We start from the raw sequence: 15,571 nt of genomic DNA on the forward strand, positions 1-15,571 counted from the left end.
AGGGCAGTTTTGCAAGAGGAGAGGCATTCTTTGTCTAATGATATATTTTCCACGCCTTCTCTCTGCCTGAATGCAGTTCCAAATGGATGAATCTTCAAGATGTAGACAGATAGATATATAGATAGATAGATAGATTTACATAACTACAGAAAGGTGGTGATGAGAATAGAGGTGGTGGTGGTGACGGTGGTAGTGGTGGTGGTGAAAGCATGTACACAAGAGAAACAGAAGGACATAGACAAAGATTGCTAAGGGTTGGCTCACAGGTTTGTGGACGCTGGCAAGTCAGAGTACCAACCACTCTTGTCTTGCATTTGGAGATTTAGGTTACAGTTGATTTTGTCATCTTGAATTGAAATTCCTCAAGGCATCAGGTTGGTGACTGACAGTTTTTTCCTGTGTCAGTTCTGATGAAAGATTCTTTCTTTAGCATTTCAATCATCTTTCTGTCATTGCAACAGTGTAACTGAGAGCAACTTACCAGGAAGAATGGCTTATGGGGGCTGATGGTTTCAGAACCAGTCGCTAGTCACCTGCCCCCACTGCTTGTACCTGTGACTGGACAGTAGACTATGGCAGGAGCACCCAACAGAAGGAGGTCTGTTCATCTCTTGGAGACTGAGAAGCAGAGAGAAACCGGAAGGAGTTAGGGGTCATAATAAGCACCTTGAAAGGCCCACTCCCAATGACCTAGCTTCCTCCCATGAGGTCCCACCTCCTAAGGATTCCCTTATCTCCCTTTAGGATCATAGAATAGTGGAGAAGCCTTTAGCACTTGGACCATTCCAGACCCAAACATAGTACTCGGGAAAACTATCTTTGCTTTTAGGGTCGGCAGGGTTTAAAGGATGGGACACATGATGTAAATTATCTGCTGGACTCAGAGTCTACTGAGGGCTTGGAAATAATAATTCGAGAAAGAAACACCTTCATATTTGTCACCTAGACATGACCAAGTTAAGCTGACACATAAAATTAAGCATCACATCACAGGACCAGGAAGTGGTAAATAGGAGAGGGGTAAAAACCACAGCCTGTCCGTGTGGTCAGTAGATTATCAAGTAGATTTTCCTCTCATGCTTCTCTGTTAAGGTTGCCAGACACATTTTTAGGGTCCAGTCCACTAGTAGAAAAACAGGAGATAGTAGGAAGTAGGGCTTTGTGAACCTGAGTGAACGCAATGTATAAGTATATGTGAGGGGATTAGAGAGAGAGCTCGGTAGTTACAAGTGTGTGCTGGCATTGCAGAGGATTCCAGCTCAGTTCCTGACATCCAGTCAGGCAGCTCACGTTTGTAATGTCAGCTCCAATAGATCCAACACCTCTGACCTCTGTATGTACCTGCCCTCATGTTCACCTACCTACATCCTTAATTTAAAATAAAACAAATATTTTTAAAAAATAAATACGTGCACTTAAATTCACACAAACACACAAGAAAAAAAATGGTGGGAAGAAGGCTACGTGGCTCTTCATTTTTTGAGCTGGACAGTGCGAGCATGTGGGTTGATGAGGCACATGGGGTGAACGCGTCCCAAAGCCCAAGATTAGCCTGGATGCTCAAGAGAGCACCAATCCCTTTCTGTTCTGAGATGGAGCTGTGTGCAGGAGTTTGTACTGGAAGGAAGTTCACACATACCTCTGTTACTGCCTAGGGACCCAAAGGAAAGAGCAGAAAAGCATCTGGCACTTGGAGGAGTTTCTAGCCACTACAGTGGAGACTGTTTCTAGGGACCCGGAAGCACAGGCACAGGCTACCACAGTAACCACACTGGCATCTCATAAGCAAGAGCTGGAGGCTAGAGAAATAGTCTGTGCTGATGTTTCCTGGGCCCTGCTGGAAATCTCAAGAGACTTGAACTCACAGGTAGAGAGGATGTAGGTGGTTGACAAGGGCGGCCAAAAGAGCCTGGCTGACGGTGGGCTTGTGGGCTTGTAAGACCCCAGCGTTGCTCAAGTGTCATTTTGACTCCTGTATCCTTGCAGTATAAGCACCATGTGGAGCAGATGGACTGAAATTCCCCTAGGGGTCTCCACGGCCTGGAACTTACTCTCGTTGTGCAATCCCTCTCTTCAGGTGTGAGCGAGGCAGAGGATAACACTCGCTCCTTCACACACTGTGCTCAGCACAATCCATGGGACTCCCCCAGGTGTGGGGTGCTGTTTCCACACCCGACATGTAATCAGCAGCTCCAGCTTTGCCGGAAGCCGTGCTCCAGGCTTTGTTCTGAGCTGGCCATCTGGAGGAAGCTTCTGGCCTGGTCAATTGAGTGTTCACTCCCAGAGGACGGCCTCACTTCACACGATAGCGCCAAGCTGCAGGTTGTGACCAACTAGAAACCGGGGTTCCCATGATACCTTCTCTGGGTTCAATTAAACCTGCTAAAACAGCTCGCAGAATTCAGGGAAGCACCTTACATACATGTTGTTGTAGGAGCTGCTTGTTCGTTTCCTGGCCACCCAGACTTCTGAAAATAATCACACAGAAACTATATTATGGAAATCACTGCTTGGTTCGTTAGCTCTAGCTTCTTATTGGTTAATTCTTATATCTTAATTTAGCCAATCTCCATTAATCTGTGTATCACCGCAAGGTCGTGGCCTACCAGCAAAGTTTCAGCAAGTCTGTCTCTGGCTTCTCTTTGACTCCACCCTTCTTTCCTCCCAACCTTTAGCTTAGTTTTTCCCACCTAAGTTCTGCCCTGCTCTACTATAAGCTCAAGACAGTTTCTTTTTTAACCAATGGTGTTCACAACAAACAGAGGGGAATCCCACATCGACATGTGCCCATTTTTTTTTAAGTGTTTTGTTTTTTTTCAAGACAGGATTTCTCTGTAGCTTTGGATTCTATCCTGGGACTTGTTCTGTAGACTAGGTTGGCCTTGAACTCATAGACATTCACCTGACTCTGCCTCCCAAGTGCTGGGATTAAAGGCGTGCAACCACCACTACCCGGCTCTCATGCCCACTCATTACAAATGATATTTTCAAGGCTACAAATGTGGAGTCTGATGAAAGAATGTGTAAGGTAGGGTGTAGAACAGTCTCATACACAGCAATTCCTGCTTTGTGGAGTTGGGTGTGCCACCCATTAGGCAACCTCCAGCCATCATCTGGTAAGAAAAGGAGATCCTTACTCTATCAGGTTGAAAGAAACTACATCTTAAGCATCAAGCGTGCGGAGAAGCAACCCCTTCCCAGATGAGCTTTCAGATGAGAAGGAGCCCAGTTCCAGCTCATACCTTGGCCATAGCCTCAAAGGGGAAACCCTGAGCTGCTGACTGCGTTCCTTATTCTCTCCCTTTGCCATCACACCTTTCTGTAGCCATCAGTGACTCATACAGGATGCAATTTCTAAGAAGGAAGCAAAATGTAATGCAGGCTCACTAATGCTCACAAACAGCAGTGGAAAAAAGTCTTGACAATGATACCCAGGAAGGGTTCCTTGCCTGACAAGCGCAGAAGCCAGGGCCCTTCACCAGGGTTCTGCAGAAAGCGAAAGCTTAATCATGTGGTCCGTGATGGAAAGAGGCCAGAAGTCAAGAAGAAGCTCTACTCTGCGTCCCCAGTGGTTTGGCGGCAGGGTACGTGGAAGGAAGAGAGCAGACACTGCTCCAAGAAAGGGGAGGAGCTGCTAGGAATCTATTACAGGGACCCAGATGGTCGCCAGGCCTTTGCAGAAGTCACATGCTTCCTTACAGCAGAGCTGTGCTCTGAGCTGGGAAGTGTGACTTTGTGTTGTCAAGAGTGTCTCACGCAAGAGTGAATGGAACTCTCTGAGTCCAAGACCAGCCTGATCTACAGAGCAAACTCTAGGACAGCCAGGGCTACACAGAAAGACCTCATATCAAAAGAAAAAGTAAATAAAATAAAATAAAATAAAATCAAAGGTCATTGGCCCAGTGAGCTGGCTTTTGTGCTGGATCCATCATGAAAAGCTGGATCACGTTGTCTTCGAGAAGATTCTAGATGCTTTCCTGAAAAAGATAGCTTCAAATCTTGAACTCAGAGAATTTTTGTCTGAGCTCATGCAATCCAAAGCCCATTTCGATAAAAGACTTGACACGTTGCCTAAGGAAGGGGAAACCCCTTAGGGAATTCCTAGAAAGAAAATCTCCTGGCCTGCCCAAGGGAGTAGAAAGGCTCCTGTGAGGTGGGGTATTTTGTCGGGTGGTGAAGACCAGAGTAAGAAACTGTACCATGTTACTCAGCACACTGTAAGGACAGTGGGTGGGGCAACAGCTGAAGATTGCCTACATACGACCATGGGCTGGAAGGGCGCTCCACCTTGGTGAGTCCTCTTTCTGTTAGGGCGAGCCACTGCGTGTGTAGTCCCCAAGAGTGCAAGGAGGGCAGTCCAGATTAGTCCACATTTAGCCCCAGGCGTGTGCGGTGGGAAGCGCACACTCTGTATGCAGTTCTGCTTCGTGCAATGAGAGCTTACAAGGAGCCACACTGCATGTCATTTTTCTTTTATTTTTAATTGATATTTATTGAGCTCTACATTTTTCTCTGCTCCCCTCCCCCCTCCAGCCCTCCCCCAAGGTCCACATGCTCCCAATTTACGCAGGAGATCTTGTCTTTTTCGACTTTCTACTTCCCATGTAGATTAGATCTATGTAGGTCTCAGTGTCCTCATTGTTGTCTAAGTTCTCTGGGATTGTGGTTTGTAGGCTGGTTTTCTTTGCTTTGTGTTCAAAAACCACCTATGAGTGAGTACGTGTGATAGTTGTCTTTCTGTGTCTGGGTTACCTCACTCAAAATAATGTTTTGTAGCTTCAACCATTTAGTGTGTGGGGTTTAATGTATGACTTACGCTTTAGAAGTGTTTCTTTTACATATGAGGTGCCCTTGTATTTGGGGCATAAATGTTCAGTATTGAAATTTCCTCTTGATGGATTCTTCCTGTGACTAATATGAAATGACCTTCTTTGTCTCTTTTGACTGATTTTAGCTTGAAGTCTATTTTGTTAGATATTAGGATAGCTATACCCACTTGTTTCTTAGGTCCGTTTGATTGGTATATTTTTTTCCCAACCCTTTACTCTGAGACAATGTCTGTCTTTGAGGTTGAGATGTGTTTCTTGTATGATGAAGAAGGATGGATTCTGTTTTCATATCCAATCTGTTAGCCTGTACCTTTTTATAGGTGAGTTGAGTCCATCTACATAAGGGATATTAATGACCAGTGATTGCTATCTACTGTTAATTTAGTTTTCATCGTTAGTGATGTTAATTTGCACATTTTTTTTCTTCTTTGGGAGCATGTCATTTTTCATTGTGCAGTTCCTGACTTGCAAATGGCAGCACCCTAGTGGTCGTGGGGGATGGCAGCTAGCTTGCTTGGCTCTGCCATTTTACTGTTCAACTCTTGGGGTAGAAGATGGCCATGGCTGTCCGACTTGGGAATGCTTTCTGAATGAGGCCAACATGGCAGACCCAGTTTTTTTCTGGTTGCTCCATGGGGGGCGTCCCTCCACATCATGGAGTATGCAGGAAAGGAGGAGACTTTCTACGTGGACAAAGAAAGTGAGTCCGGCGGTGGATGGTAGGATAAAGTTAGAGTGACAGGTGGTCAGACAGCTGCTGAAGTTCTGGGAGCCTTATACAGATGAATATGATATTTTACTGGCTAGGTGGGACTCAAACTGAGATCCTAAGAGGCATTGCTGCTCATGAGTAAATACCTTCCCCTGTGTTCAAATACATGGACCATTGATGAAGAGTTTTGTATCCAAAGCTTGACCTCAACAGTAGGTGCATGTAAGCATGGAAAGAAAGACTTTGATTTCTGCCGAGCCTAGTGTGTACCAAGGCTGTTGTCCCATGCTCACAGTTAACCACCAATATCCTAGTGCCAGCATTTTGTAGGTTATCATGAGGGGTAAGTGTTTAATACCTTAAAGAGTGGGGACAAAGAATTACTGGGCACATCAGGACATGGAAAGCTGTGTCCTGGTCTGCTGAAGCTGCACAGAGTTTTGCTGGAATGTTGGGAGTCATTTTTCCCCAGACACTGGGGAAAAAGTCCAAAGCTAAGGATGAAGGCATAAGCTTTTGCGTGGGTCTAACACTAGCTGGCAGGGCCATGGTTGCGGCTGTAAAGGATGCAATGGACTAGAGAATTCAGTTCACCTGCAGAAAGTATTGAGCAATTAACTGGCTAACAAGGATGCAGCCCCTGCGTTTGGGGAAAGTCAGATTCCCATGGGAAGACCTTGCTGAGCACAGCCCCAAGGAGAGAAAAGGCTGGAAGATGAAAACAATTCTACAGCGCAGTTTCACACCAGGAAAAGCCCACATTGGCCAAAGGTCTTCTCTTTCTTCGATGTTTCTTGGTCTCAAGATAAAAGATACTTTATTACATATTCTTTTCTTTATAAAATAATAAGGACATGAAGCTAAAAAAGCAAGAAATACAAATAGAAACAGCCATATAACTAAATAAACTATGTATGAGATCTGGAATGTGGCCTCATATCTGTGTAACTGATAAGCACGCTTCATACCTGGTTGAACAGTCTACTATGCTAATGCAAAAGGGTAACTTTTTACCTCAAAGGGGCAAACCAACACCATGGAGTTTAAAGGGAAAGCCTGCCTGACAGAGAAAGCAAGGAAGACCAAGAATGGGGGAGCTGGTGACATTAGGAAACAGAGAAGAGATAATGAATGGGAAGAGCCTAAGTAACCTCAAGACCCGTCTGCCACTACCCACTTTTTCCCACTGAGTCCCAGATGCCCTCACTCCTATCAGTTGTGCTCCAAGCATTCAGACATGAGAGCTGAACGGGGAAATTTCACATTTAGTCTACAGTAAGGTCATTAGTTTAATTACACCTTCACATAGCCCTTTTTCACTCATATACCCAGGCCCCAAGAACATTGTCATTGCAGTGTCTGCCACCCACATGACAATTGGCACCTACCAAATCCACTCTACAGAACTGGCTTCTACTAGAGCCATCTGACGGTAACAAGGACTGATACAACGAGGGACTGTAACATGAGGGCCGGCTTGTTGGGGTATCTGTCCCGCCCGGTACTCCACAGTCGGCAAACCCCAAAGAAAATCACACATAAGACTCCATAAGATTATAAACTGATTGGCCCAATAGGTCAGGCTTATTATTAGTCCTTGTAACTTATATTAATCCATTATCATTATCTATGTTAGCCATAATGGCTCAGTACCTTTTCCAGCTGGGCAGCTTACATGTTTCCTCTCCAGTGGTCTGCGCAGGAGTGGCTAAGGAGTGGCTAAGGGAGTTTCCTCCTCCCTAGCCTTATCCTATTCTCATTGCCCCGCCTCTACTTCCTGTCTGGTTGACCCACCTATACTTCCTGCCTGGTCAATCAGCGTTTTATTAAAATACATGATTGACAGAATACAGACAATTCTCCCGCACCAAGGGACTATGAGGAAAGAATGAAACATAAAGAAAGGTTGCATGTTTGTCAGCATTCTATAAAGAAACAGAACAGATAGAATGGATACATGTATGTACATATATACATATATATATATATATATATATATGGACAGGAAGGCACACATATGTGTATATATGTGTGTGTATAATATATACTATATATTATATATGTGTATATATGTATATATATAGATATAGAGAGAGAGAGAGAAAGGGAGTTTAATAAAATGGTTACAGGCTGTGGGCCAGCTGTTCCAAAATGGCTGTTTACCAACAAAAGGTCCAAGAATCCAGTAGTTGTTCAACCCATGAGGCTGAATGCCTAAGCCAGGCTTCAGTACACACTACAATCCTGAAGAAGTAGGCTCTAAAGTCAGTGAAGGAATGATCTTGCCAGTGAGAGAAAGAACAGGCAGGCAAAAAGAGGCAAAGAGAAAGAGAGAGAGAGAGAGTCAGACAGACAGACAGACAGACAGACAGAGTCGACTTTTGGAACCTTAAAACTCACCCATCCCAGTGACACACTTCCTCTGAAAGGCCACACCTTCTAATCCTTTCGAAGAGTTCCACTCCCTGGTGACTGAGCATTCAGATGTGTGCGTCTATGGGAGCTATTCACCACAGGTGATAAAGGAATATGAGATGGGCCCCAGTGCACAATGATGCAGGAGGAAGGCTCAAGGGGGGAAGAGGAAATCAAAGGTAGCTTAGCCAGACAGTGCTGGATCTGGAGTGAGCGCGGATAACCTGAAGGGAAGCTGAGCTGGGGAGGGTGGGAGTCAGGGGAGTTTCCACAGAGGGGCGGTGAATGCCATGAACTGCCTGTTTCCTTGCAAGTCCCTCCACTGGCTCCAATTTTTCTGGAGCAGGCAAAGTCCCATCTGGGTTCCTTCCCTGGGGACGCTTAAAGAGACAATGACAAGTCAATGGACCGCAGCTTAAGAATGCAGGAGTGATTTATTTTACGACTTAGGTGGGGTGCACCGGATGACTCCTGTGGGGTTCAGGTGGAGCCAAATGACTGAGGCTTTAACTCGGTGCAAGTCTACTCTTCCGACTGTTGTAAAAAGCACCAGCGCCCCCAGGTCCAGTGCCCACACCTGTCCAAGGTCACATTTCCACAGAATACAAAGCAAACAATTTTGAAATCCACATTTTCAGCGATAGCTGAGATGCTCTTTTTATAGCTGTTTTGTTTTTGTTGGCATTGGTTTTGTTTGGTGTATGTGTCTAAAATCTGAGCTCCGGGGAGTGATTTAAGGCAGCAAGAGACAGGGCAGGGAAGAAGCCTGTTAATGACCCCTGCTCTCTGAGATGAAACAGACTTTAACTTCTTGTCAAGCAGGAAGATAGCCTTTTGTTTTCCAGGTTTGTTATTCTCCGCCTTCAAAAAGGTTCCTCCTCCCCATTCTCCACTCTCCCTCCCCCAGTCCCTCTTCTATATGCTGTTGGATTTTGGCCTGGGCTAGCCTGCTCGCCCTGGCCCCTCCACAGCACTCTGACACCTGGGCAAGAGATGGGCCACTCACTGGACGTGTAGTACCTGCTCTGCCACCAATCCGCTTGCTCCCCTAGAACCAACTCTCCACTCTTTCAGCCTGCTGTTTCCTCTCCTTCATACAAAGCTAAGACGGAAATCTGCCCACACGGTGCCGAGTTGCGATAAACTTGAAATCCATCCATATTTCGGTTCAGTTCTCTTCTTAACGTTAAGATCAAAGCTGATTTTCCACAGAGGTCAGAGGGTGCATCTAGCCAGCTGAGTTCCTGAGGAACCTAAAAAGAAGCTGAGACAGTTCCCAGAATCCTCAGTTTCCTAAATGGACTGATGAAAATCAAGGCAAAGAGTGTTGTGTGGATTGTCAGAGTCAGAACCATGCTCATGTCCCAGAGAAGGGGTGAAACAGGGCACCCTGTTCAGTGCAGGGGCCAGTCAGTCTCCTAGTCATGGAGAAACAGAGGACTCTGGGCAGCAAAATCCTTCAGTAATGTGTATGAACACTGGCAGATGGTTTATATGTTATTTGTGGATATATTGGCAATCAATCAAGCATTTCCAAGTACAGACAGGGGTAACTCAGCCTGTGCTGTAGGAGAGATATCTAGGATATGCCACACCCTCAGTCCAGGACCTACTCAGTGAGAAAGTGAGCAGCCACAGACATACATAGGTCGCTCTGATAGGGTTGTTTGGTCAGTGAAGGCCTTGTTCTCCATCGACAGTGAAAGCCCCTGCTATCTTCTTCAGTTACTACCTTGGACCGATAAAGTCCAATAGCTATTTGCTGAGGGAATGAACAAATGAATGAATGAATTTACAAACAAATGAATGGCAAAAGATAAATGCGGAAGGAACTCATAGAGGAAGAAATAGCTGGAGGAACTCACAAGGAAGGTGTATTTGAACTTGGCCTAGAAGAGTGGCAAGTATTTCCAGATACTGAGGGAACACTGAGTGATCTAATCAAGAATGTGAAAGTGTGAGAAGGAACAGCTCATGGGCCACTGAATGGAACCTAGCAGAGGGATAGCTAGAGAACACAGTGATATTAGTGGTATTTGAGGACTCTGGGGCAGGAATCAGACTGTTGTGTGATGTGGGAGTCCCCTCTGTGTGCTGTGATTACCATTAATGAATAAAAAAACTGCTTTGGACCTATTACAAGGCAGAACTTATGTAGGCAGGGAAAGCTAGGTTGAATGCTGGGAAAAAGAAGAGCGGAGTCAGAGGGATGCCATGGAACCGCTGTGAGAGTCAGACATGTCGAAACTTTAGCTGGTAAGTCACTGTCATGTGACGATACACAGATTACTAGAGATGGGTTAAATTAATATATAAGAGATTAGCCAATAAGAAGCTAGAACTAATGGGTCAAGCAGTGATTTAATTAATACAGTTTCTGTGTGATTATTTCTGGGCTAAGCTAGCCAGGTGGCTGGGAAGAACAAGTGGTTCTCTCCTCTCTCCAACAGTTGTGGATGAAGATTTGGATTTTATCCTGCAGAAACAGTGATCTGGGGAGGATTCTTAATGTATATGAGCTGGGTATGTGATGGTGGTGTGGGAGAATTGTCTGTATTCTGTCAATCATATTTTAATAAAACGCTGATTGGCCAGGCAGGCAGTATAGGCGGGAAAGCCAGACAGGAAGTAAGGGTGGAGCAAAGAGACTGGGAGTATTCTGGGAAGCAGGAAGCTTGCATTCCTGCACAGACCACCGAAGAGGCAACAACATGTGAGCTGACAGCTGAAAGAGGTACCAAGCCATATGGCTAACATAGATAATGATAATAGATTAATATAAGTTACAAGGACTAATAAGAAGCCTGACCTAATGGGCCAATCAGCTTTATAACTTATAGAGATCTCTGTGTGGTTGATTTTCTTTGGGAGTTGCAGCCTGTGGGGTACCGGGCGGGACAGAAACCCCAACAAGCCAGCCCTCATGTTACATGATGGTGTTCTTGTTGAGGTTCTGAAGATGGGTGGAGCCCAGGAGACAAGGAAAGAAGATTCAAGGGGAGGTGAGAATGAAGATGGGAGTGGGGATGAGAGCAGAGATGTGGGGGAGATGAGTTGAGAGGGGAGATGCTAGAGGCTGAGCTGGGGATACAAAAAGTAGAATTAACACTGAGACTGGATTATGGAGTTCAGAGTTAAAAGACCATTGAGAACCTAAGTGTTAGGATCTGGTAACAGGTCTGCAAGATGGCAGTGACTGGAGGGGACACGCATGCTCAGTGCCCAGGATACTCATTTAAAAGTTAAGTTCCGCAGAGTGGCGCCTCCCAAGGATGAAGGCCTGGGTCTGTCAGAGGACACTCATAGAAAGATCTAGAAAACAGTTGGTCATTCATGATCAGAACTTAGAAGAAACACCAATGTGTGGGTTAGATTTATGAATCAGTTTTAACTCAGGAGGAAAAATAATGATGAAATAAAAAGATACAAGGAAAAATGTAATCATACAATCATTTTTAAATCAATAGAGAAGAAATGAAATGGGTAATTCAGAGTCGTGAACTATAGGGTCAAGTTCCATAGTAACAATCCCCTCCCTGCACAGCGTACTCACCATGTGGTATCCTGTGCTCTGCACACAAAATACCAGTTGAGGAGGGAACCTCAGGCAAACCTGAAGTTTGTCATAGAGGCCCAAAGTCCTCTGTGCATTCCCATACGCCCACATAGGTCCAGTGTAGGTCAGGTGCAAAGCCAGGCCCAGGAAGACAAATCTTCACGTCTCTGCAGTGGTGGAGATGGAAGCTCAACGGTTTTGTCAAGCAAGCTTTTATACCTTAAAACAAAGGGGGCTGGGGAGCTGGCTCAATGAATAAACTTTTCCTGTTTGCCAGGAAAGATTGAGGACCCGAGGCCCCAGAAGCCATATAAAAGCAGGGAATAGCTGCACATATTCATAACCTCATCAGTGGGAGGGGCAGGAAAAGGTGGATCTCTGGAACTCATTGACCCACCAATACAACTGAAATAATGAACCCCACATGCAGTGAGAGATCCTGCCCTGCCCCAAAAAGAGCTGAGTGAGACTAGCAAGATAGCTGAGCAGGTGTAAGTGCTTGATGCCCAATCTGACATCCCCAGAAGCTACGGTGGAAGGAGAATATCAACCCCCTCCAGCTGTCCCCTGACCTCAGGGCTTAGGCTGTGTGCATGATGAGCGCTTGAACACAGTAAATAAGACATGGACATCCACCTCCGGCCTCTGCATGTGCATATATGGACAAGCACGCTCTCTCTCTCACACACACACACATACATACACAGTAAACAAATGAGTAAATAGAAACGTGAAATAAAAACTCAGCCCAGAACCATGAAGGAGGAAGCCTGCAAGGTCAGGGTGGGGACAGGATGCTTGACTGTGGAAGCAGAAGCTGACGAGGGAAGACAAGACTCATCTCTGAACAGGCCTCCTGGCAGGGAGTAGACGGTGTTCAAGGTCCAAGGGACAAGTGAACCCAGGCAGAGAGAAGAGGAGGGTTGCGAAGTTAGGCTGGCTAACTAGCTAGTTGTCATGGAGCAATTGTGCAAGAAAAAAAAAAAACCCAGGAAGCATTTGATAAAGCCCAGGAAATGTCTGCAAAGAAAAGAGAATATGATGAACCCAACTAATTAGATGAGCTAAGGATGCATAACAATGATGGCTTGTGATAGCAAATGTATTTAATGAATTTTAACAAATTAACTCAATTTAAAATCATTTCATCTCTTTGTGGAAAGTGTCTTAGCAGAGTGCCTAAACATTACTTGAATCAGAGCTGTGCTTGCCAAACAGTCTGCTTTTCTACGCGGAACGATGCTTGCTAGACTTGTCTCAAATTCATCTGACACAGTGGAGCAGCTAGACTTGTGCCTGGCTCAAGTCGCTGCCCCCACAGTAGCTTAGCAGCCTTCTGTCAAGCTCGCAGCAGAGGTCCATGCTCTTCTCTTTATGGATGAGCAGAGAGATTCATGAAGCTTAAGGAAGACAACTGATGTGGGAAAGACAGCCTCATCTTCGCCTTGACCTGGCACTTCCTCCATCCCACATCCTGTCCTCTTAAATAGTTTGAAGTAATTAAGTTTCTTTAAACGTGCTTTTAGCCCCCATGGAAATGCAAAGAAAACGTCAGAAAGATATGTGAGGCATTAATTACTCAAATCCGACTGAGAGTGTGGGGAGGGGGCTGTTTCTATGAATGAATGCACTTCATTAATTCTTTCCTCCAGCTCCTTGCTGTTTCCCAGCTATAATCTATTTTTTCTCATCCCAGGGGCAATAAAAGGACAACAAAAGAAGGATTCAGTGATTTGAGATTCCAGAACTTCTCTCTGCTGAAAAATAGGTCAGAACGTTTACTTATTTATTATTAGAGAAGCGGAAGTTTTAGTTCTGTGACAGGTGAACTGACCATCAAACATACACAGAGATAGACACACATACGAAATAACACAGAGACACACATTCACACACAGTGCCACACAAAGAGAAACTCACACATACATACATACTCACACAGAAAGACTTATACACATATACTCACAGAGAGAGACTCAAATACACAGACTCATACACACAGACTCATACACACACACACACACACACACACAGAGCTACTCAAATACACACAGACTCATAAATACATACACATACTCACAGAGAGAGACTCATAAACACAGAGACTAATGCACACACACATATGCACAGATTCACACATACACACACACATACACACTGACTCATATACCCACATACTCACAGAGAGAGAGAGAGACTCAAATACACACAGACTCACACACACACACACACAGTCTCATGCACACACACATTACAATGTTCTTCTCATTGGCTTGCTTCACAAAGGTGAAGAAAGGATTTGAAGTAGGCTGACCAGACAACTAGTATGTGACACACACCTTGGCTGATGGGGCCCTGGTCTCCACAACTTTGCTGGCCGGGGTTCTTCTACAGTCCACCCAAGTCTCTAGACAGCCCAAGAGAGACACTTTAGGGATCATCTGTCCCTCTGCCCCTGAGTGACTGCAACAAGGGGTCATGCTGTCCCTCTGCCCTCAAGTGACTGAAATAATGGGTTGTGGACTCTAACACTGAAACCTGGTGCTTGGAACACGTAATTCACCCAAGTCCGCCAGAGGTGGTCTCTCTGCCCAGCAGTACCCAAGTCCTCCAGAGGTGGTCTCTCTGCCCACCAGCACCTAGGTCCTCCAGAGGTGGTCTCTCTGCCGAGCAGCATGCCAGGTCTCCTTATCTATCAAGTGTTGGCACCCCTCACCTAGTTCAAGTCAATCCCTGTGCCCTCCAGGTCCAACCATGTGCCACCCTGCCGCAGCTCTGAGACCCTAAGGCACCCTGAAGCACATGAACTTCCTCTGTACAGTGAACAAATGTCCTCAAGACAGAATAGACAAGTTGTTTTTCACAAACATTTTAAGAAAAGGGAAATTTGTAGCTGTGCTCAGACTTCTTTAATGTTTATATTACGCACATTTGAATAATGCATTTGAAGTCTGTTTTTCCTATTTCTTGACAAAAGCAAGAGCTGAGAAATGGAAGGGTTAGAAGCCTTCCTTCCAAGAGAGAGCGTTGAAGCGATTACATACATCAAAGTAATATTTACAGTTACATTTTGGGGGGAAAAGACAGAGGAGAGGAGTGTTGTTTTTTTTCTTTTTTTTTTCAGAAGCAAATTATTTCAGGATGTGTCATAGCACGCTCAAGATATATTAAAAAGAGCAACTGATGATGCTTCCGCAACCTGTTCCAGGCCATTTATAAACCAATTTTTTAAAATTCTCATATTCACACAAATCTCTGTATCACTGCATATTTTATAATGAAAGCATTATATGAATATAAATTAGTTTTTGAGATATATAAATCAAATTAAAATGTCTGAAAATGACATATTTTGGTCCACTCTCTTACTTTAGTATCTGTTAAACCAACATGTTCATTTCCCATAAAACGGCAATCACTGGCATTGAGCAGGGGAGGAGAGGGGAAGCTGCCGATGGGCAGGGTCACCGTGCATATAGAGTCGTCCGGGCCTGAGCTGAAATCTCAGCCAACTTGCTAACTGATGCTGCGGCTTCCAGCAGCTGTCTCCAGCTGTGGACTTTCGAAATGTTATCTGGGAAAAGTTGATTCTCCTTTGTGGATGAATCCCTTTCACTCAAGACTTTGTGATATTTGGAGAGTGAATCCATGGTCTCTGTACTATTCCTGGATCGTAGCAGATTCTCAATAAGTAATAGTCAGGGGGTATTCAATAAACGCTAGGTTGCACCTAAAGCACTTATTAAGTAGCTCTGAGCTCTGCCAATCATCTTCTCAGTCTGCCATTCAAGGGTGAGAAGACTGAAAAATCCTCCCTGAGGCTACCCAGCTAGTTGTAACATGATAAACGGCAGAGCCATCTGTATTAATAAGATAGAAAACAGCCCTGGTGCTCACCTCTTGCTGCTTGCACGTCGTTGAGCATGGGCATTAACTCTCCACCCTTCTTCAAGGTCTTGCTAAGGTACATTGTCTACCCACAGTGCTAAGGTAAGAGAGCCCTGCAACCTTTCCAAGTATTTACCTGGCTACATTGACAACAACCCTTTCTCTTGTGTG

At 45.0% G+C, this 15,571-nt stretch overlaps 1 protein-coding gene across 6 annotated transcripts in view; it reads left to right on the top strand.

Annotated features, from left to right (window-relative positions):
• The window catches only part of Clnk (cytokine dependent hematopoietic cell linker), a 229,445-nt gene that overhangs the window by 127,079 nt on the left and 86,795 nt on the right, over positions 1–15,571 (top strand). For 3 of the 6 annotated variants that reach the window (XM_085691946.2, XM_048414952.3, XM_048414951.3), the window contains exon 3: positions 13,209–13,280. The exons of the other annotated variants lie outside the window; for them this stretch is intronic. In XM_085691946.2, the coding sequence (XP_085548072.2) occupies positions 13,209–13,280 (72 nt within the window). The remainder of the gene's footprint in view (positions 1–13,208; positions 13,281–15,571) is intronic. 6 annotated transcript variants of the gene reach the window in all.

This window comes from Myodes glareolus, chromosome 8, assembly GCF_982192425.1.
Source record: "Myodes glareolus chromosome 8, mMyoGla1.1, whole genome shotgun sequence".
NCBI lineage: Eukaryota > Metazoa > Chordata > Mammalia > Rodentia > Cricetidae > Myodes > Myodes glareolus.